This window comes from Eschrichtius robustus, chromosome 11 (assembly GCF_028021215.1).
Source record: "Eschrichtius robustus isolate mEscRob2 chromosome 11, mEscRob2.pri, whole genome shotgun sequence".
Classification (NCBI taxonomy): domain Eukaryota; kingdom Metazoa; phylum Chordata; class Mammalia; order Artiodactyla; family Eschrichtiidae; genus Eschrichtius; species Eschrichtius robustus.
Window position 1 is genome coordinate 109526446 of NC_090834.1, and position 20281 is coordinate 109546726.

Below are 20281 nucleotides of genomic sequence, written 5' to 3' on the forward strand. Positions count from 1 at the left end.
TCCCGGCAGCTCTACAGGTAACACACCTGCTTCCGGGACTTGATCGGCCCCCGAGCCCCGCGGGGTGCAAACCCGGCGCCCGACCCCGCGCCCCCGCGGAGCCCCGGCGGCCGGCCCCAGGGGGCCGGGGGCCCGGGCAGAGCCGCGGGGACCTCGCGCGGCGGCCGCCTCGCCGCGGGCCGGCTCCGGGGGGCGCCCGCTGGAGGGCGCGGCCGGCGCGTGGGGCGCGGGAGGGCGGCGGCGGCGGCGGCGGCGGCGGCGGCGGGGGGCGGAGACGCGGCGCGGCTTCCGCTCCCGCGCCTCCTGCCTCCTCCCCCGTCGTCCTGCTCCGCGGCGCCCGAGGGGGGAGGCGGCAGGCGCCCGGAGCCGCGCGAGGAGCCGCGGCCGCCGCGCCATGGAGCCCGAGTGAGCGCGGCGCGGGCCCGTCCGGCTCCGGACAACATGGAGGCGGCGCCGCCCCGGCCTCCGCCGCCGCCGCTGCTGCTGCTCGCGCTCTGCTGCAGCCTGGCCCCCGCCGCGGGTAGGTGGGCGCGGGCCGGAGGGACAATGGCCCGGGCGCCCGGGCGGCTCGGCCGCCCCGCGGCCAAGTGCGCGGCGCCGCCTCGGAAGCGACTTTGGAAGTTGGGGGCGAGTTGGGGCGCGCGCCGCGGGTTCTCGCCGCCCCCCCGCCGCGCCCGCCGCCCGGGGGCTGCGCGCGGGCCCTTTGTCTCGCCCGCCCGAGCCCCTCCCGGGGAAGCCGGGTCCCGTCCCGCGTCCCGGGCCGGCGAGGAGGGCGCGCGGGCGGCGTCGACCCCGCCAGGTGCGGCGCGGGCGCGTCCTCACCTGCCCGGCCCCCGGGGCGCGCTCCGAAGTGCGCCCGCCCGAAGCCCGCGGCGGGGGGACCCCGGCCCGCGGGCAGACACGGAGCGGGGACTTTCGGCCCGGAGGCAGGCCTTGCCGCCCAGTGTCGGGAACTCCTTCCCGACCCTGTTTCCGATGGCCGCGCGGCCGGCCTGCGAGCTCCGGGAACTGATTTAAATTGCAGAGAAAGTTCTGAACCGGGCGCCGGGCGGCCTGGCCTGTGGCGCTACCCCTTTCATCTGCGTTGCTGTCGGTTTCCAAACGGACTGACACCTGCCAGGTGCCCGGACGACCCGTCTGGCCGCTGGGGCCCCAAACAGTGACACCCGGCCGGTGTCCACCCCGGGGGCCGGCTGCGTGGGGCCGCCTCGGGGTGACGTGGTCGCAGCGCGCGGCGTGGGGCCTCAGCTAGACACCCACCCTTTGGGAGATCGGGGACTGGAGACCTTTCTCTCCAACTTTTGGTGTGTCCCCAAGGGGTGGAGTTGAGGTCAGGAGGACTCAGGAAACGAAGCGCCTTGTGAAAAGCTACACATGTTCTTTTAATTTGGAGATTGCCATGTGGTTTTTGAAGCAAGCCTCTCGCTACTTAAATCATTCTCTTCCGACGTGAGTGTTCTGTTTTTCTGGAGTGTGGCTGGCCAAGTGGACACGGCACTGCGAGTCCGGTGCTCTCCAGGCTGCTGTTCTGCCGGTGGCAGTCGCGGGTGGGTGGGGGGCGGCTCGGGTCCCTTTGTCTGGGCCTCTTTAAGACAAACAGCTGTCTCCCTGAATATTTCCAGTGTGGACACTGCAGGGAGGTGTCCTGGCCTGGCTCTGTGGTCACATTCCCAGCGCTGCGGCCCCTCCATTGAGGTTTGGGGGGCGGAGAGGGGGTAGTTTCCTCAAGTCCTCTTGCCTCCCAGCCCAAGCCTGGAGACTCTTGGCGGTTTCACCCCAAATTTGCCTGTCTCAGGAGCGTGTTTACATTCTTGGCCCTGTCTGATACTAGCAAAACAAGGTGACGACAAAACAATGACAGTATCTGGGTAGTTCAGGCCAACGCTTCTCCTTCTCTTTCCGGAAATGCCTGGATCACGGAGGCAAAAGGGTTTTTTTGGGGAAGATGTTTGTTTTAAAGGTGGGGTTTCTCAGCCGGCTGCGTTGCTTTTCACTGTGTTGCAGTTTTGGATTTCCTGGACCTTTGGGGTGATGTTGCTGGACTCGAGTGCCTGTCCTGCGGTTCGAGCCCCCAAGGAGAAGGCATCACATCTGTGGAGCTCAGTTGTGTAGGAGGCAAAAATAGACTCGATTATTTTAACATTAGAAAGCATGTCAACGCGAGGTTTTTAGAGCACCGGCTAATGTGGTAATCTGGTCCTAAAATGGGACGAAAAGGAGGGATCTTTCTGCAGAGCTCTTTTGACTGTTCTTGACACGTCATGTCCCTGATTTCTGTGTTAGATTTATGCCACAGTCCGGAGTGGAGCCAGTAAGTTGGTAGCCAATTATTTTCCCTGATTGCTTCCTGTTGCAATTTGAAGCGGTGAGCCCACGGAAATGCCTTTGTTCTAGTGGTCCCCGTGCTGGGAATGGCCTGCCCCAGCCCCACGGCCCAGGCCTCTCCCTTTTAGCCCCACAGAACTTGCTCCAGGACTGCCCCCTGGGTGGTTACTGCAGATGCTCACTGCCTGGCCCACGGGGAGGGCCCGGCAGGTGGGTATTGAGTTAACTAATTGCTGCGGAGAGTCCGCTGAGAGTTCCCCTAAAGGACCCTCTGCTTCCCAAAGCAGGGCCCACGTGCCTTGAACCCTCCCGTTCAGTTCCAAGAATTTACCCAGTGCACCCACATGATCCAGCATTTGCTGTGGAGATCCCGTCGTATTTGGAACCCGTTTAATTTCAGCTGCACTGTGTCACCGCTCAGGCATTTAGCAGAATTTGCACACGGGATGGGGGTGTGTGCAGTTAGGTGAGGACTCAGCGTGGCTTCCTACCCTGCAGCTTGGGCTTGCCAGGGCTGAGGGCGGGGGCTTTGGGGTCAGACCACTTGGGTCTAGAGGCTCAGTACCTGTTTGACTTCGGACAACTTACTTAGCTTCTTTGTATTCTGTGTCCTCACCTGGTCCCCCCAACCCCCAGCCAGCATGGTCCGGAACGTTAAATGCTGCCTGGGAAACCCTTAGCACCATTCCTGGCCCGGGTGAGGGACCGGTGGTGGCAGAGCTGCAGTGCCTGTTGTGTAATGGGGTCCTTGATCTTTCTGCCTGGAAGGTCTAGAAGCTATTATCACACAGTCCGGATTTTTCTTCTGTGTGGGACCTTGGACCTCTAGCCCGCTGTCTGACTTGTTTATCGCTGCAACACTGGGTGAGGGTTCTTGTGGTGGTTAACAGTGTGGGCAGAGCCTTGCTTGTGGGGGGAGCTTGGGCAGCTGACTCCACCTTTGTGTACCTTAGTTTTCTCTTCTGTAAAATGGGTATAACAATACTTCCTCCCAATAGTTCAGTGAGTTGACGCGTGCCTGTATCATGTCTTATTATTGTTGCTGCTACTCTTGGTGCCTGGTGAAGCCCTGGGGAGAGAATGGGACAGAATGGCAGAGGAGGCCCGGGCCTTTGCTGTCGGGGTGTCCGGTTGACAGGAAGGCAAACAGAAGCTGACTGTGCAGCTCTGGGAGAGGTGGGCTCAGTCCCAGAGCCCTGTCCTCAAGAACCGGCGGGTCTCTGCTGAAAGAGGCTGGATCGCGCTGCAGAGTCTGGATATGGTCCAGAAAGCAATGGAAGCGTCCAGAGACTTTAGTTGGAGGAGGAGGATAGGAAACGCAGGGGAAAGGTGTTGATCTTTTTTTTTTTTTTTTTTACATTGAGGTGAAAATCACGTAACATAAAATAAACCATTTTAAAGTATACCATTGAGTGGCACTTAGTACATTCACAGTGCTGTGCATGTACCCCTTCTATCAAGATACAAAATATTTCCGTCACCCCAGAATAAAACCCTGTACCCATTAAACCATAACTTCAACAACTTCCCATCCGCCGACCCCACAAATTGGGGTCTCTATGGAATCGCGTGTTCTGGACACTTCGTATACAGGGAATCATAGGCTGTGCTGCCTTTTGCATCTGGCTTCTTATTTAGTGGGATGCTTTCGAGGTGCGTCCACGCTGTAGCACGTGTCAGCGCTCCGCTCCTTTCACGGCTGAACAGCCTTCCGTCATGTGGAGAGAGCACGTTTGCTCATCCGTCCACCTGCTGATGGGTTGACCTTGCTTGAATACTTCTCCCAGTGGGCACGGGCTGGGAGCCGGTTGTCCTTGAGGGGTTTGGACAGCGGAGGCTGTTTAAAGCTGGGCCGGGGACGTGAGCAAATTAGCTTCAGAGCCGGGAGAGCCGGGCCAGGGGACAAGCTAAGGGCCCAGGGCTGGCCTCTGGCAGGGGAGGGGTGCTGGGAGGTGGACTTAGTGCCATGTTCATTATTACAGAAGCCCTGGGAGGAACTGGACATCTGCGGTTTAGCAGGCCTCTGGGATGGTCACTTACCACGCTCTCAGAATGGGGAGGCTCTGACGGGAGCAGGGGGCCGCGTGCAGCCCCTTCCCCTGTGGGCCTGGGACACATTTGTGCAGGAAGCAGTGACCTCTCTGCTCTGCGGGCGTCCTGGTGACAGTGTGGGTCCAAGCGCTGCTGACAGCTGCGGGCGGCAGAGGCACAAAGAGCCGGCCCCCTGGGCCCACCCGCCGCTGCGGGCTGCTCTCTGCTTTCTCTTCAGCTCGGGAAGTGGTGGTCTGCTAGCTCTTGGCCTCAGTTTCCTCATCCACAAAATGGGGACGATGGCGTGTGCCTTGCAGGGTGCTGGCTGGGGTTCAATGAGGAGGAAGCTGAGGCGGGCCATTGTGGGAAGGACGTGGTGGCAGGGGGAGTCGTGCCCTAGGCGGCCGTTTCCTTTTAAAAGAGTCCGAGGGTCAGAGTCCCAGACACCGTCTTCCAGTGGGGGGCTGGAAGGAGGGGAGAGGTGTTGTGGGCGTGTTGACCTCAGGCGCCAGCAGTGGTGGCAGCTGCCTGGGGCTGGAACCTCAGGGTCTGATCGTATCTGTGCCCAGGGTCACATGTCCGCTGTCCTCTGTCCCCCTGACTCAGGATCTCTCTTGCCCAGGACCCTGGGAAGTTGTCCTGGTGACGTCGCCTGTGAGTCCTTTTGCAGGGCTGGGAGATACTGTGCTTTCTGGGTATTTTCTTATTTGCTTTCTTGGTTGGTATTTGATTCAATGTAGATTTTTTCGGTGCTTTCAGTTTGCCTGCATGTAGTTTTTCTAGTGGTTAAACTGAAGCCAGGAGGTGCCTCATCTGCCACCCCCGGGCCCCACTGCCCTTCCGCTGCTGGGCCTGGGCTGTGTGGCTTCCCCGAAGGCCCAGCGGCTCCACCCTTACCCCTCCGGGACCCTGCACGCTCAGGTCTGGAGTGTGGCCTCCTGAGGCTGTGGCAGCCCCCAGCTCTGCCATCCCGGCCTGCTTTTTTCCCACCCTTAAGTATACAATTTAAGGGCGGCATTAATTACAGTCACAATGTTGTGCGACCGTCACCACCACGTGTTTCCAAAAAAAGTTTTTATCACCCCAAACAGAAACCGTATCCATTAAGCAGTCACTCCCCATTTCTCACTCTACCCCCAGCCCCTGGTAACCTCTATTCTACTCTTCTGTGTCTGTGAATTTGCCTTTTCTAGGTATCTCATATTTGTGGAATCACATGATGTTTATCCTTTTGTGTGTGGCTTATTTTAATACTTTGTTTATCCATTCGCCTGTTGATGGACACTTGGGTCGTTTCCACCTTTGGCTGTTGTGAATAATGCCAGTGTGAACACGGGTGTGCAAGAATCTGTATGAGTCCCTGCTTTCACTTTCGGGGGATATACCCAGAAAAGTGAAATTGCTGGATCATGTGGCCATCCTGTATTTAATTTTTGAGGAACGTGAAACTGTCTTCCAGGGCAGCGGCACCATTTTACATCCCCATCAGCGACACCCGAGGGTTCCGGTTTCTCCCCATCCTGGCCAGCCCTGGTTACGTTCCCTCTTTTTGGCCCTCACCATCCTAGTAGGTGTGAAGTGGTACCACACGGTGGTTTTGACGGGCGGTTTCCTGGTGGCTTATGATGTTGAGCACCTTCACACGTGCTTGTTGGCCACTTTCTTTTACAGATATGTATATTTTAAAATGCAAGACCTACATGAATACATATAAACAGCTTAAACACTTAACTGCATGGTACCTCTTTCTGGGAAGACCAGTGTCCTGGTCAGAGATGACCACACCTTCAACACATAGTTTAGTGTGTTATTTTTGTTTTGAACGTGTACTCATATTTTTTACATAGATCCTATCATTCTGTAGCCTCTCTTTTTCACTTGCTAATGTATCACAAACATTTTCTGTATCTTTATTTTTAGATTTTTGTTCCTTTTTAAAAACTAAGTAGTATTTTGTAGTACGGGCACACCGTATTTCATGGCTTTTACCCGGTTGCGGAGCACTTAAGTTTTTCCAGGCTTTATTGCTATTACAGGGCATGACACAGTGAATAACATTGCGTATGCACCTGTGCATGTGCGTACACAAGCATTTTTGTAGGATACCTTCCTTGTCAAAGAGTATGTCCATTTATACAATATTTTTTTAAATGAGTTAAGATCATGTGTTCTTTTATTTATTTGTTTGTTTGTTTTTTGGCCGCGTTGGGTCTTCGTTGCTGCGTGTGGGCTTTCTCTAGTTGCGGCGAGTGGGGCCTACTCTTCATTGTGGTACGTGGGCTTCTCATTGCGGTGGCTTCTCTTGTTGCGGAGCACGGGCTCTAGGCGCATGGGCTTCAGTAGTTGTGGCACGTGGGCTCAGTAGTTGTGGCTCACGGGCTCTAGAGCGCAGGCTCAGTAGTTGTGGCGAATGGGCTTAGTTGCTCCGCGGCATGTGGGATCTTCCTGGACCAGGGCTCAAACCCGTGTCCCCTGCGTTGGCAGGCAGATTCTTAACCACTGCGCCACCAGGGAAGTCCCATTTATACAATTTTAAAGATACTGACAAATTCCTCCAAAAAGCCTGCACCAATTTATACCCTACCAGGCATCTCTGAGGGTACATGCTTTTCCTTCTCCTTTCGGTGCTGGGAATCACCAGATTCTATTTTAAAAATCAATTTGGTTAAAAATTATAACACATTTTGGGTGCACTTCCCTTCATTACTGGCTTATGTGCAAATTGCCTACTCTTATCCTTGGCCCATTTTCCTGTTGAGTTGCTTACCTTTTTCTTATTGATTTGTAGGAACTTTTTATTTGGGGTGGACGTTAATTCTTTATTATATTTTATTTGTTCCAGATTTTTCTTCTGATCTGTAGCTAGTCCTTCATCCTTGTTTTTGGTGGTTTATTATGGCAAAGACATTAGAAAGTTTCATGTAACAAAACTCAGTCTTTTCTCTTATGGGTGCTGGGTTCTATGCCTTGTTTCTCTACCCCGAGACTATAAATACATCTTCCTTTATTTTCTTCCAAGACTGTTATTATTTTGTTGTTTTATATTCAGACATTATTCTGGGTTTTGGTGGGGAGGGGGAATATGGTATGAGGTAGGGATCTGAACTGTCCCCCCAGTAAGTGGTTAGGGAGTTGATGGCGTGGCCTATCCTATCCTCATTCATTTAAAATGGCACTCTTTCACTTGCCGTGTCCGCAGGTGCTTGGCTCCTTATTCTGGAAACTTTTGTCCTGCTCTCTTGACCTGTGGCTGTCTTTCTGTGCCAGCCTGCTGCTGTTTTAATTTCCATAGCATCATAGTATATTTTGAGATCGACTGTGCAATTACCCCTCCATTGCTTTTTTCAAAAAATTGTGTTGACTCTTCTTGTGCATTTATTCTTTTGGGATAAACTTCAGAGTCAGCCTATGAGGTTCTATCCTTTGATCCGGGGACAGTAAATGGTGACATTCAACAGGTGTCGGAGGGCTGGACTTTAGAAGTGGCCTCTGACCAAGCAGGCTGGTCTCTGGCTGTGGAAGGAAATCCACCTGTGGCCGCAACGGAGCTGGTCTTCACGTTTTTGGTTCCTCTTAGCACGTGGCGTGCTTCAGAGGTGGTGTGTACGCTGGATTGCCTGGGATTCTCCTGCTGGCTGGCTCACGGCAGCGTCTGCTCAGGAAACAGGCTCTAGTGCAACTAATCCCAGCGCTTGCCCGGAGGCAAATATAATTACCGCGTGAATGATTGCTCCCCTCCCCCCGTTCATTCCAGAACAAAATGTGAGCAACCTTAATTTCTTCCCTGGGCTGTACCCTCTATTAACCCAGATGGGGAGGTGGTACCTGCCTAGGTAGGTCCCCAAAACTCTCAGGAAATTGCTCAATGGGCATTAAAGGCCACCTGAGTGCGTGGCCCCGGCCCGGACACTTGAGCCCCGGGGGCCTGGGTGCTTTCCAGAGTTGCCGCATGCGGACAGCTGCCACCTGGGACTCCGCCCTGGAAGGAGCAGGCGTTGTCCACGATGGGAGCTGAGGGGATGTCCTCCCCGCAAGCTGGTTGCAGGTCAAGGTGTGTTCTCCGGCTGGCCTTTGTGGGGGAGGCCATTTCTCTGAACTTTCCCCAGAGTGAGCTTGGTTCCCCAAAGGAGACTGAATGCGGGGAACCGGGGTGCGACAGGAGCCCGCCTTGGCCCCGCTGGATTCCTCTTTACTCAGGCTGGAAGCGGGGAGCACTTTGATGACCGCCCTTCCCCTGCTGTCCAGATTCAGGCCTGTCTCCGTTCCCTCCCGCACCCAGACCCCTGGGCTCTGAGGCTTCCCCCCGGGGCCTCCACAGTACCCCATGGAGGACTAGATTCCAGGTGGAGGATTACATCAGCTTCTAGTTGGTCTCTGCTTTCTAGAACCTTCCCCTTGCCCGTTTAGCTTTCACTCTGGCCAGGTTAATTTTTCGAAAACTAGTTTCATCATATCCTTCCCTTTCTAAGAAAAACTACACTGGTTTCGTGGTGTCCAGAGTTGGAACTTTTTGGCCCAGTATTCCATGCTGCCACTGAGGATGTGCCTCTGCTCTCTGGGGTGAGCGCTTTTCCAGGCAGATCCATCTCCTCGGAGTCCAGAACCTTTCATGGTCCACCCAGCCTGAGAGGGCCTGGGGGACAGATCATCTTCATCTGCGTCCTTCTGCCTCTGGCCTGGTGTCTGGTGTGCAGTGGACACTCAGCGTAGCTGCCCGGAGGATTCCCGAGGCCTTGTCTGTCCAGGGAGCGGATCTTTCCCATCCTTACTTCCCCTGGCCCCTAAATCTACAGCGTTGCGAGCTCCCGTGTGCATCCCAAACTCCAGCCTGGCTTTGTTTCCCAGATTGTGAAACAGCTGTCCTGCTACATGACAAGAGGCTTCTGGGGCCAAGTGTGGGACCCCCCCTCCCCCCTCTAGAGCCCATATTTCCGGGGTCTGGATTCTAAGATGGCCTGCAACAAATAAAGCTGGCCTTTATTTTACTTCGGGAAACCCAGTGCATCCTAAACACACTGGACCGCGATGTCCTGGGTCCACGTAATACCTCCCCACCTTCCACAGCCCGGACTGAGATGTCACAGTGGGGCTTGGCGCCTGCATCCTTCACCCGTCATTTTTATCATCTTTCAAAAAACTGTAGAACGTCTTCAGTCATGCAAAAAAAGTAGAAATAGTGGTACAAGAATTTTTATGCTAAAAAAGAAGGTTTCTGTGCTTTTGAGTTACAACTACAGAGTAGGTAGCTGAGTGAGGATATTGTTAATGAGCTTTCAGGAGTTTAAGCATTACGAGGGCATTGCCCTGGGACTTCCCTGGCGGTCCAGTGGTTAAGACTCTGTGCTTCCACTGCAGGGGGCACGGTTTCGATCCCTGGTCGGGGAACTAAGATCCTGCAAGCCGCGCAGCGCATCCAAAAAAAAAATTTTTTTTACGAGAACATTGCCCCTTCAGGGTCGCGCCCTTGAGCATCTGAAGCTTGTTCCAGTCGCGTTGTCACTGCCCGGGTCTCTGCATGAGTTTGCTCAGCCCTGGTTGAATCCCGGGGCCCGTGCTGTATCGTGGGAGAGCGGCTCCCGAGCCCGGCCGCCGTGGGCCTCCCGCTGCTGCCCTCTCTTTCAAGAGGCTCATTACACCGGTCGTGGCCACCGCAGCCTGGGTCCTTGCCTGGCTCCCTGCTGCAGCTCTTAGGCTGCCCAGAACCCACGAACTGCTGACCGCTTGCTCCGGGTGCCGCCGGGGGGGTGGTCTGTGCTGGCAGAGTTCTCTGCAAGTGGAGTGTCAGCTCACAGATGCTGGCTGTCTAGCTCTGCTGGGGCGGGGCTGGGGGGCGGTCCAGGGGACCCGTGCGTGCGCCCCTGCCTGGAGAGCGTGGTCCTGGTCACCGTGGTGCAGGCGGTGATCTGCCCTCGAGGCAGCCCGCCCTGCACCTCCTTTCAGAAGGCACTTGAGCAGTGAACGGTTCAAGATGTACAGAGGATTGCTCAGAGCCAAAGAGCAGTTCCCATGCTTTTGGCTACCAGGTCTAGCTTTTTAAAAATTTCCCCTTTACTTTGAAAGAGTTTATCCTTCCAAGGAAAGTACATTTGTTAAGTAGTAACCTTTTCTGCTTATTGATCCCAGACACTCACGATCGCCAAGCCGGGCTGCTGGGGCTTGCAGGGTTTCCATCAACCTCTCACCGGGGAGTTTCCATTTGGCTTTTCAGCCGTGAAAGTGCCTCTTGGGGCCAGCACACCGCGTGGCCCCTTGGGCTGTGGACCCGGGCTGGGAATAACTGATTTGGAGGATGAAGCGGGATCTGCTCCAGGATCCAGGCAGGTCGGGCTGCAAGGTGGGTGCTGGGCTTCAGGCAGCCCCCTTGCTCTGCTCCACCCGTGAGGATCCAAGAAGATGCCCTCAGAGCACCTGCCAGGCCAGCCTTTCTCCCCCTGGGCTCCTGTGTCTTAACATCACCGGCCTTTCTGGAGCTTCTTGTCTAGGTACCCAGTGCCCCGCCCTGCCAGGATGGAAGGTGGCTGAAGGTGGGACCCTACCCCACACACCGCCCCCCAGCCCTGGATGCCTAGAGGGTCGTGTTAGGGACTTTGGACCTGTGAGGGGAGAGTTTTCCAGAAACTCTGGGGGTTTAATCACTAGTCTGATCTTACTGCAGTAAGGTTTAAGGTCTCTGGATGGCTGGGGTCTCAGGGGATGTTGTGTTTTCAGTGGGGAACTGGAGAGGGTTAGGGTTTTTCCGGACTTGCCTAGGTTAGAGTTTTTTCCGGACTTGCTTAGGTTAGGGTTTTTCTGGACTTCCCTAGCTGGTGTCAGCAAAGCAGGGTGGTGACGCAGATGGGGGTGCCCAGTTAGGAATGCGTTCTGATCTGTGAGTGGTGAGGGACACCGAGGGACACATTTGGTTCAAGTGTCCCCTGCCCACTCTTTGTAGGTGTGAAGAGGACAGGTGGGCCTCGTGCTGCTCCTGCCTGCCCGTAGTACCTAAGGCCAGCTTGGTCCCTAGTGGACACTTGGGAAGGTCACCCCACCGTGGCACCTGTGGCGTGATGTGTTGTCCCCTCCAGCAGCCGTGTCCAGTGCTGGCCTCTGAGCAGACCCGCTGTCTCAGGCACCCCTGGACAGAGGACACACTGAGCTCCCGGCCTCCTTCCCTGTCGTCCCCCCACCTCGGTTTGCTGTGAACAGCTGAGAGAGCTGCTGGAGGAATCCCAGCCGCGAGCCTGGGGGCCCTGGGGGCTGCCCGCCCAGCCTCCCCGGCCTGGAATCCCAGGGCACAGCAGGCCCCTCCCATCTGTTCTGGCTCGGCTCACATTCCTGGCTCCACTCCCAGCTCTGCAGCCTCGGACAAGTGAGCCACCCCTCTGGCCTCAGTTTCCCCACCTGTTGGGGTGTGGGGGGGTAATCGTAGTGCCGCTGCTTAGACACACCTGAGGATGCAAAGAGGTGAGGCTGTAAAGTGCTTAGCACGGGGCCAGCTCCCGTGCGCCCTCAGTAGTTATTAGCTATTAGGGTTACTAGGGCAATCATAATTGTTATTCTCTGGGGCGAGGGCCCTCGGGGGATTCTGGAATCAGGTTCAACTCCAGCTGGAAGGTGGCTTGGTGGGAGCCGTCTCCGCTCGGACCACTCAGTCCATCTCTTTTGAGAAGGTGAGTGTTGAGTTGCGTTAATTGCCCCGAGTGGCCTGATGGCTCCAGTGCTGGACTTGCTTCCTTGCCGAGGTCAATCCGGCATGCATTTTGTAGCTGGAAGCCCGGTGAGGTGGGTGCCGGGAACCCTGGGGCTGGGGGCGCAGGTACAGGTATCTGAGGGCAGCGTCTCTCCTGGAACCTGTGCTCTGTTGGAGGCATGGCCGGGAGGGTGTGGCCAGGAGCTCAATCCCTGCCTCTCCCTCCTCAGAGGATGTTGTTGGAGACCCTGCTTCCTTCTTCCCTGAGCCATCCTGGCCGACCCCCAGGGTCTCCTCTCTCATCGGCTGACCCGCATCCCTCCTCCCAGCCCCCCAGCATCGCTGGCCTGCCCACCCCCCCTTCCTACCCCGTCACCTTCCCCGCTGAAGGGCGGACGAGGCAGCCCAGGTGCTGGCTCTTCACCCTCAAACTGAAGTCCCTGCTCCTTGTGGCTTCCCTCTCTGGGACGTGGACGGTCAGCGCCCTTTGCCTGCAGGGTGGAGCCCCCGCTCCTGTGCAGCCCTGAGCTCCCTGCCCTCCCTCCGTACCTGCCCTCTCCACCTGCTCAGGTGGGACCGGCCTCCTCCTTGACCCGGGAGGCTCCCGGCTCTCCTGACCCTGTTGTTGCCTCTAGCCCAGGAGTAATTTAAGCCTCTGGCAGGTGTGCCCGGCACAGCACCAGGCCCCTGGGAGCCGGATGAGCACAGGCAGGCAGGGGCTCCATCCTCATGGCTGGCCCAGGCCAGCGGCGACTGTACCGGTGAGGGCTGTGAAGGGCCTTCCTTCCCGTGCCTGCTCCCCGGAGGTGCCGTCCGGACCCCGTCTTCCTCTGGATCGGTCTCTCTCCCTTGTGAGAAAGCACGGCAGCCTCTCTCCCCGAAAGGTCTACCTTCTGGAGGGCTATTGCTCCACTCCTTCGACCAGCTCTTGCGGCAGGGAGGTCAGCCTCATCTCCGTGGTCACTGATGAGGCTGAGGGGAAGCAAGAGTTTGTGGAGTGACCCAGTGATGGGACGCGCCCCCTTCCTCCACCCCCAGACTCAAGGCTTCATCATGCAGGAGACACGTAGCTCCACGCTTAGAACCCCTGAGGCCCCCCCAGAGCCCATGTGGTCCTGGTGAGGAGGGTCCCCGGGCGGGGGGGGGAGCGTGGACTTGGGCTCTTGGGTTGTTGTGTGCCTACGGATGGGTGCACAGGAACGATGATCTTCCCTGCCCACCCTGGCAGGTGGGAACCCGGGGTGGGAGCCCCAGAGATGGCAGGAGGCGCTTTGACCCCCCAGCCTGTTCGGGCTCCCCCGCCGGCGCAGTGTCCTGCTTTCTGGGCCCTGCTCTCTCTGCCTCAGAAGGAGCAGCAAGGAGCATCAGGCTGTAGCATGCGTCTCTGCTGCCCGAGGACAGAGGGCTTGTCCTGGAACGCACGAGGGGACCCAGACAGAGGCTGAGGGGCCGCCATCCTCCCGGGACGGTCACGGCAGTGCCTCAGGGGGTGGTCTCCCCCTGTCTGGATGCTGCCCTGGTGTCCAGCCCTTTTGCAGACAGTTCTGGGGTCATTCGATTGCCCCATTAGGTAAAATGAATGGATTTCAAGTGTGGAAAGAACCTGAGCGCTTTGATCGCTCATCGTTGATTGGCTGAGTGTGACTTTGGTCACCTTGTGCCTCACTCTCCTGGTCCATAAAATGGGGTGACGGCAGCCCCACCTGCTGTGGGGACCAGGTCACATCAGGTGTGACTGAATCACGTGCTGTGATTCAGAAAGGGTGGTCGGATGTGGGGAAGTGAGCGGCATCCAGGCACAGTGGCTGAGAGAGGGGCTGGGGGAGGGGAGGAGGGGGCTTCTCCAGGTTTCCTCTTTGGTGAAACCTGCTCCGTCTTTACCTACCTGTCTGCAGGGTCCCCAGCATGCTGGATGCGCTCAGCTGGGGCCCCGCAAAATGCTAATCGTGGGCTTCTCCACGTTCTTACGAACCTCCAGACCTGATGCTCAGCTTGGTTCCAAAAATAATCAGTGCTGATCCTCGGCGCTGAACTTTATAGGCAGCCCGCAAACTCACATAAATATTTGGAATTGAGAACTGCCAGCTCCTCAGAGAATGTCAGCGTCCTGAGAGGCTTTAGCAGGGACCGGGGGGCAAGAGGTTGGAGTTTTCTTTTATCTGATGGTTTTTGTCTGTCCCCTTCTCTCTGTGGGACTAGGTATCCTGAGCCCGAGGTCCTGTTGGCTCCTGGGGCAGTCTCTGGGTCTTGGCACCCAGGTGGCTGCTTTTTTCCTGGAACAGAAGATCATTGGAAAACAGAGCCTCCCAATTTTGCCCCAAAAAAAGGAGATTTTGTAGAATGATGGTCAACTTGGCACGTCTTTATTATCATTATTTTTTTGCTACACTTAAAGAAAAGGTGGTACAAAGGTATGTTTGTTTCTGAAGCGTGTTTCCTTTCCCAGATGTTCTTTTCTGCTGATTCCAAAATGCATTCTGAGCTCACCTCTCCAGTTTCCTCTCTGTGGGGCAGAACAATGAGGTCTCTGTAACCACACGGGGAACACGCCACCTTCCTTGCCAGTGGGCATGGGGGGAGGTGGGACGATCCCACCTTCCCCCACCTCGGTGGAAATGACCAGTCTGTGCCAGCCTGGTGAGAGGCCCTGGCTGACTGCCGGGGGCCTGGCTGTCTGCTTGCCTGTGGGGGGGATTTGAGGGTTGGGACTTAGAGGCACTGCAGCCTGCACCTTTGTCCCCAGTCCTTCAGTTAACTGTGTGGCCTTGCGCTAAATTCTTGTGTCTGCATTGCGTTTGTGGACCCTGGGACTTGGTACTGTCTCTCTTACCAGGAGTTGATCTGGCCCCTTTCCTCTTCTTTTTGTCTTTCTTGTATCAAATACCAGTCCTGTGTCAAGGGCAGGTCTCCAGGACACAGTGCAGGTGCAGAGTTGGCTGGAGAGCCAGGTAGAACCAGGTGGGCATCACCAGAGCCCAGGGGGCTTCAGGCCCTCCTCCGCTGCTTGGCCTCTCGCTTCGTTACTTGAGACACAGGGCGTGTGTGCTCCTTGGGGGACCTGTGAACCACACAGAGGCACGTGCGCACACACACACACACACGTGTGCGCACACACAGTACCCTTAGAAGTGCCTCCTTGGTTGATTCCCAAGGACAGCTAAGTGACCCTGAAAGCTTGCACTTAGGGCGGTTCTGATACTGGTCTCCATTAAGAACGATCTCTATGGGATCACTTTATTTGAGGCCTGCATTTAACGAAAATCTTTATTTTTTGGTCAATACATCCTGCCTTAGAACACCCGAGATAGAAATCTCTAGACTCGATAGATAAAAATAGCTCACATTTATTGAAAACTTACAGTGTACCAGGCAGGCTCTGAGATGTTCATCGATTGACTCATTGAATCCTTCTCCTCTCTGGGGGCGGGGTGCCATCAGACCCCATCGCACAGATGAGCAAGCTGAGGCTAGGAGAGCCTGAGGAACTCTCAGGGTCGTACAGGGACTGCAGTTGGCAGACTGAGACTCCAGTGCCTACCTCTTACTTGCTATTTGAATTGGCTGACGAGCCACAGTGCATTTAAATAAGCGTGATGCTGGGCCCTCGGTCCAGACAAGGAAACAGGCCTGGAGGGGGCAGTGCCGCGAGAACCCCTCTCCGGGGTGGCCCGCCTCCTGTACACACCTGGGGTGCCACCTGGGGCCTGTTTAGGTTGGGGCCTTGGGCCTTCGGCTGAAAGCCACTGACTTGCCTTCTGCCCGAATGGACGGGCGTGTCGTCCTCCAGGGCCCGAGTCAGTCCCCATCCCAAGACCTGTCTCTCCATCTTTGCCGTGGCCTTGGGCCGCTTCCGGGAGCCTGGCAGGCCGGGAGCCATGGAACCGAAATGGTATGTAATCAGAATGCTATATTTTGTCGAAAATAAGAATGTTAAGAACGGGCTGGTTTCTGGCAAGTCAAACTGGGACTCTGAAATACATATTTTTCCTGCTCTGCCCTGAACCTTCTAATTAGTGAGAACGCACTTGGGCAGAGATAAATCAAATGTCATATTCCCTAAAAACTTGTCCTAGGTATCACCGAGTGGGTAACATCCCACCGTCGCTGAATTAGGGCTTGCAGAGTGAGTGCAAGTGTGGGTGTGTGTGTCGGGGTGTTTGTGGGTGCAGGGGAGGGAGGGAGGGACAGAGGTGCCTGAGGTGAGCCCTCACCACCTGTTTCCTTCCCTCTCAGGCCCCTGGGCCTCTGCTTCCGGCCCCCCAGCCCTATCAGCACCTGCACAGCCACTGCGGTGGAATATATATATATTTGCCCAATTAAAACATAATTATGGGGGAAATGGCTTTCATGGAGAAGCACTTGCCCTCGCAGGAAAATCTCCGCTGTGCAGTGTTCCGTAGACCCCGGCTTCCACCACCGATGGGCTACAGTAATGGACCCTGTCTGGGGAAAGGCCATCTGTCTCTGCTGACTGGCCCTGGCGTGGGATGTGTCCTCCCCTCACTGGTGTTTGGACTGGACTCTAGATAGTAGTTGTGAACCAGCTCTGGGTGGCCTGCGGGCCGGATGCGAGCACTTGGCCTGGGGGTCCCGGTCAGCTGGGTCACCAGTTCTGTGCTGCGTTGGTCGTGGAGTGTGGACCGATGCCTTGGAGACTGTTGGGTCATGTGTATCCCGGGTGGTCTGTTGTAAACGATTTCCTCGTAACCAGATGGAGGAAGCCTCTCCATCAAGGCTGGCAGCCACTGGCCACAGCCGGAGGGGCTCCTCGTGGCAGCTGCGTGTGTGGGGTGAGTGAGGCCCCCCTCCCCAGGGAGCCCCGGATCTCGGTGACCATCAGCCTCCTTGTCCGTGAAAGGCGGGGGAGGCGGCTGGGGTGGTGGAAAGTGAGGGTGTGGAGCTGAGATCACCAACATCCTAGGACCCCAGGTTTTGCAAAACGTATCCCCTGGGCCAAGACTAGAAACTATTTGTGATCAGATGCATCTGGGGAATCCTGGGGCTTAGGAAGTGAACTAGGTTTCTCACTGCGGGACTTCTCAGAGCCTTTAGACTGGTAATCACGTGCCCCTGGGTCCCCCTCTGCCTAGGCAGCCTTGACAGGTTGGGGAGAGAGGGCGGTGACTGTCCTACGAGCCGGGTTGTGCCCAGGGTGACACATGACGTCGCCGGCACTGCTCTTCACTGCCACCCTCGCTTTGGGGTGGCTTCTTCAAGCTGTCACCTCTGGATGGTGGCCCTCTCTCTCTCCGCTGACCGTGTGGGATGACCCAGCGTCCTGTTTGAGTCTTAAGGTCAGAGTAAGCTCCCGGCCGTTCTCATCAAGGGATTTGGTGAGATTTGTCGACATTTATGTTCCTGGAGGTACTTGTTGGTTGCTTTGGGGCTTTGTTCCCTCACACAGGTTTAGTCTAGAGTCCATAGGGTTTTGGGGCGGGGGAGGTGGTGGAGGGAAAAGCCCAGCGCAGGATCGGGGCTCCACCCCCACCCCTGCCAATTGCGTGCTGCGTGGCCTTGCTATGTGACCTTGGTGACCTTGGTGACCGCTGTGCTTTGGATACCTTATCTACTAAAAAAGGTAGATAAGCTAGCTCCTCCCTCAGCAGGGGGTCATGAGGGTAGTTGGGCAAAGGTAGAGGGTTGGGAGCACACAGCAGGCATTTCTTCCTCTGCCCGGCCCCCTTGGGTCTGTGGTCCCCTGTGGGTGTTGGGCTGGGGGCTGGGCACTGGTGGTTACCACTTGCGAGGTGGGGGGCTCGATGATAATCTGATGTCATCCCTGGGGGTGACCCTGGGCTGGGGGTGACCCTTTGCTGGGTGGGAATTAGGGCCACATGGTCATTCCTGAAACGGGCCAGGTCAGCTGGGTCAGGGTCGGGACCCTCAGAGTAGCCCTTGGGGGTGGTTGGCTGCCCTGACACCCAGGGGTCCCTCTGCAGGCACTGGGCCTGGGTCAGGTTCCGGCCCTTTGTTTGTCCCCCAGGTCTTCCAGTACCTTCCAAGCCCAGGCTCTTCCCAGAACGGAGGTTCAGTCCTGTCCTCAGCATGGCCAGTGTGCCCTCCTGCCTGCCCTAGGGCCTGAGTGGCCCCGTGTCAGGGCCATAGCCCCCCATGCAGGGGACAACCCCCCAGCCCATCTCCCTGTTTCATGGAGACCGGGAGGCCCACGTCCTAAGTTTCTTTGTGCTCTAAGGTGGCTGAAACAAACTACCTCATTTTCTTTTTATCTTCTGCAGCTGATTTTCTTCTTTCCTGCTCCACCCCCCCCAAACCTGCCCCCCTGACCGTTTCCTGTTCGCCTGCTTCCCTGACCTTTGAAATGTGGTCCCTGCTTCCCTGACCTTTGAAATGTGGACCCTGCTCGGGAAGCTTGCCGGGGGCCTCAGGGTTAATTACCACCTTCCTATAGTCCGCGCGCGTGCGTGCGTGCGTGCGTGCGTGCGTGCGTGCGTGTGTGTGTGTACGTATGTATGTATGTATTAGAGAGACTGGGATGGGGGCTGGGGAACATCAGAAACGGGGGTGACCGAGCTGGAAGGGAGAGGGTGCTCTCCAAGCTGAGTTGGGGGCCTGGGCCTGGCTGAGGGTCGGGGCGGTGGCGGGGAACGTGTGGACGGAGTGGGGAGGCAGGTGGGGAGGCACTGGGAGCCTGGGCCTGGCTGAGGGTCGGGGCGGTGGCGGGGAACGTGTGGACGGAGCGGGGGAGGCAGGTGGGGAGGCACTGGGAGCCGGGCAAGTGTGGGGTGAGTGCGGGGAGCAGGGTGTGACCACACGGCTGGGCTGGGACGGGGGTGGGGGGTGGCCTTTGTCCCGCACCCAGCCATGTGCACAGATCTTAGGAAAGCAGGTTGGTGAATATCCACAGCTCACCTGTCAGCCCGGGTCGAGCGTAGGACTTCCAGTGTTCCGGAAGTTTCCTCGAGCTCCTTCCCAGCCATCACCCATGTGCCCGGCCCCGGGAGCCGCATTCTAGTTGTGTCTGTTCCGAACGCCCCCACCCCTGTGGTCGTGATAAAAGCTCTTTATAACCCGAGCAGCCTTGGTTTGGGAAAAGGCAGGCTGTCCTTCAGAATGGCTTACAGTTGTCTGGCGACATCTGCTACAGATTTGAAGCGAAATCTGGCATTTCTTCGTTATTTGTATGCGAATGGCAGCAACTCAATCAATCAATCGATCATCATCAAGACAGCGCCTGGAGACTTCCCGGGTGGCGCAGTGGTTAAGACTCTGCGCTCCCAGGGCAGGGGGCCCGAGTTCCATCCCTGGTCAGGGAACTAGATCCCACACGCATTCTGCAACTAAGAGCCCGCATGCCGCAACTAAAGAGCCCACGTGCTGCAACGAAGATCCCGCACGCGAAAGATCCCACGTGCCACGACTAAGACCCAGTGCAGCCGAGTGAATGAATGAATGAATGAATGAATGAATAAATTTTTAAAAAAAGTGCCTGGAATGGGAAGGGTGGACCACCGCCCCTTTGGCAGGCAGCCCTGTTCTGCATGGGACCGTGTGGGTGACACCCCTATCCCTGCCCTGGGGAGTGGGGTGTGGCCCGCCTGGTGAGGGTACACACAACACCCTCGGGGAAGCGGGGTGGGCTGGGAGGGCTCACGGAGGACCCAGGCTTTCACCGGGGCCCGGCGTAGCCACCAGGGAGGGTTTGGTGGGAGTGGGAGCGGTGAAAGGCATGGGGGAGGAGAGGGTGGGGGGCCTGAGGCCTTGGTAGGGGGACGGAGAGAGGAATTTGGGGATATTCCCTGGCTCAGTGGGTTCTGAGATGGGTGGGTGGGTGGGTGGATGGATGGATGGATGGATGGATTGATGGTGAGGAGTCTTTGGGTGGGTGGTTGGGTGGGGGCTGTGATAACTCAGCCGAGGTGGAAACCAGGGAGTAGAATCATTCCCGGGCATTCAGAGATGTTCTCAAAGGTTCATCACTCGGGCTCAGCCCTTTCAGGCCTACAAGTTTGAGTTTGCTGAGCTTTCCATAAAAGGCAGAACATCTGTTCAGTTAAAGGAAACCCAAGATTTTATTATTGTTGTAAATGTCAAGTCTCTCCTTTAGAACATTTAGATAACTGCAGGATGGTGTCACCAAAAAGAGCCTATCTCAGTTGGGTCGAAGCCCGAGATCAAACACGGGGTTCTGTGGCCGGAATTGTGGTCGCTGTAGCTGCACGAGGGCTCTCGTGGCCGCTGCCCCCGCTGTGAGGGCAGCACAGGTGGCGAGGGCCTCCCGGGAGCTGAGGGCAGGGA

General features: G+C 56.8%; 1 protein-coding gene across 2 annotated transcripts in view; it reads left to right on the forward strand.

Annotated features, from left to right (window-relative positions):
- The first annotated feature begins 330 nt into the window (after positions 1-330).
- Positions 331-20281, forward strand: part of LRP5 (LDL receptor related protein 5) — a 109955-nt gene continuing 90004 nt past the window's right edge. For both annotated transcript variants that reach the window (XM_068554907.1, XM_068554908.1), the window contains exon 1: positions 331-520. In XM_068554907.1, the coding sequence (XP_068411008.1) occupies positions 442-520 (79 nt within the window). In that variant the 5' untranslated portion in view covers positions 331-441. The remainder of the gene's footprint in view (positions 521-20281) is intronic.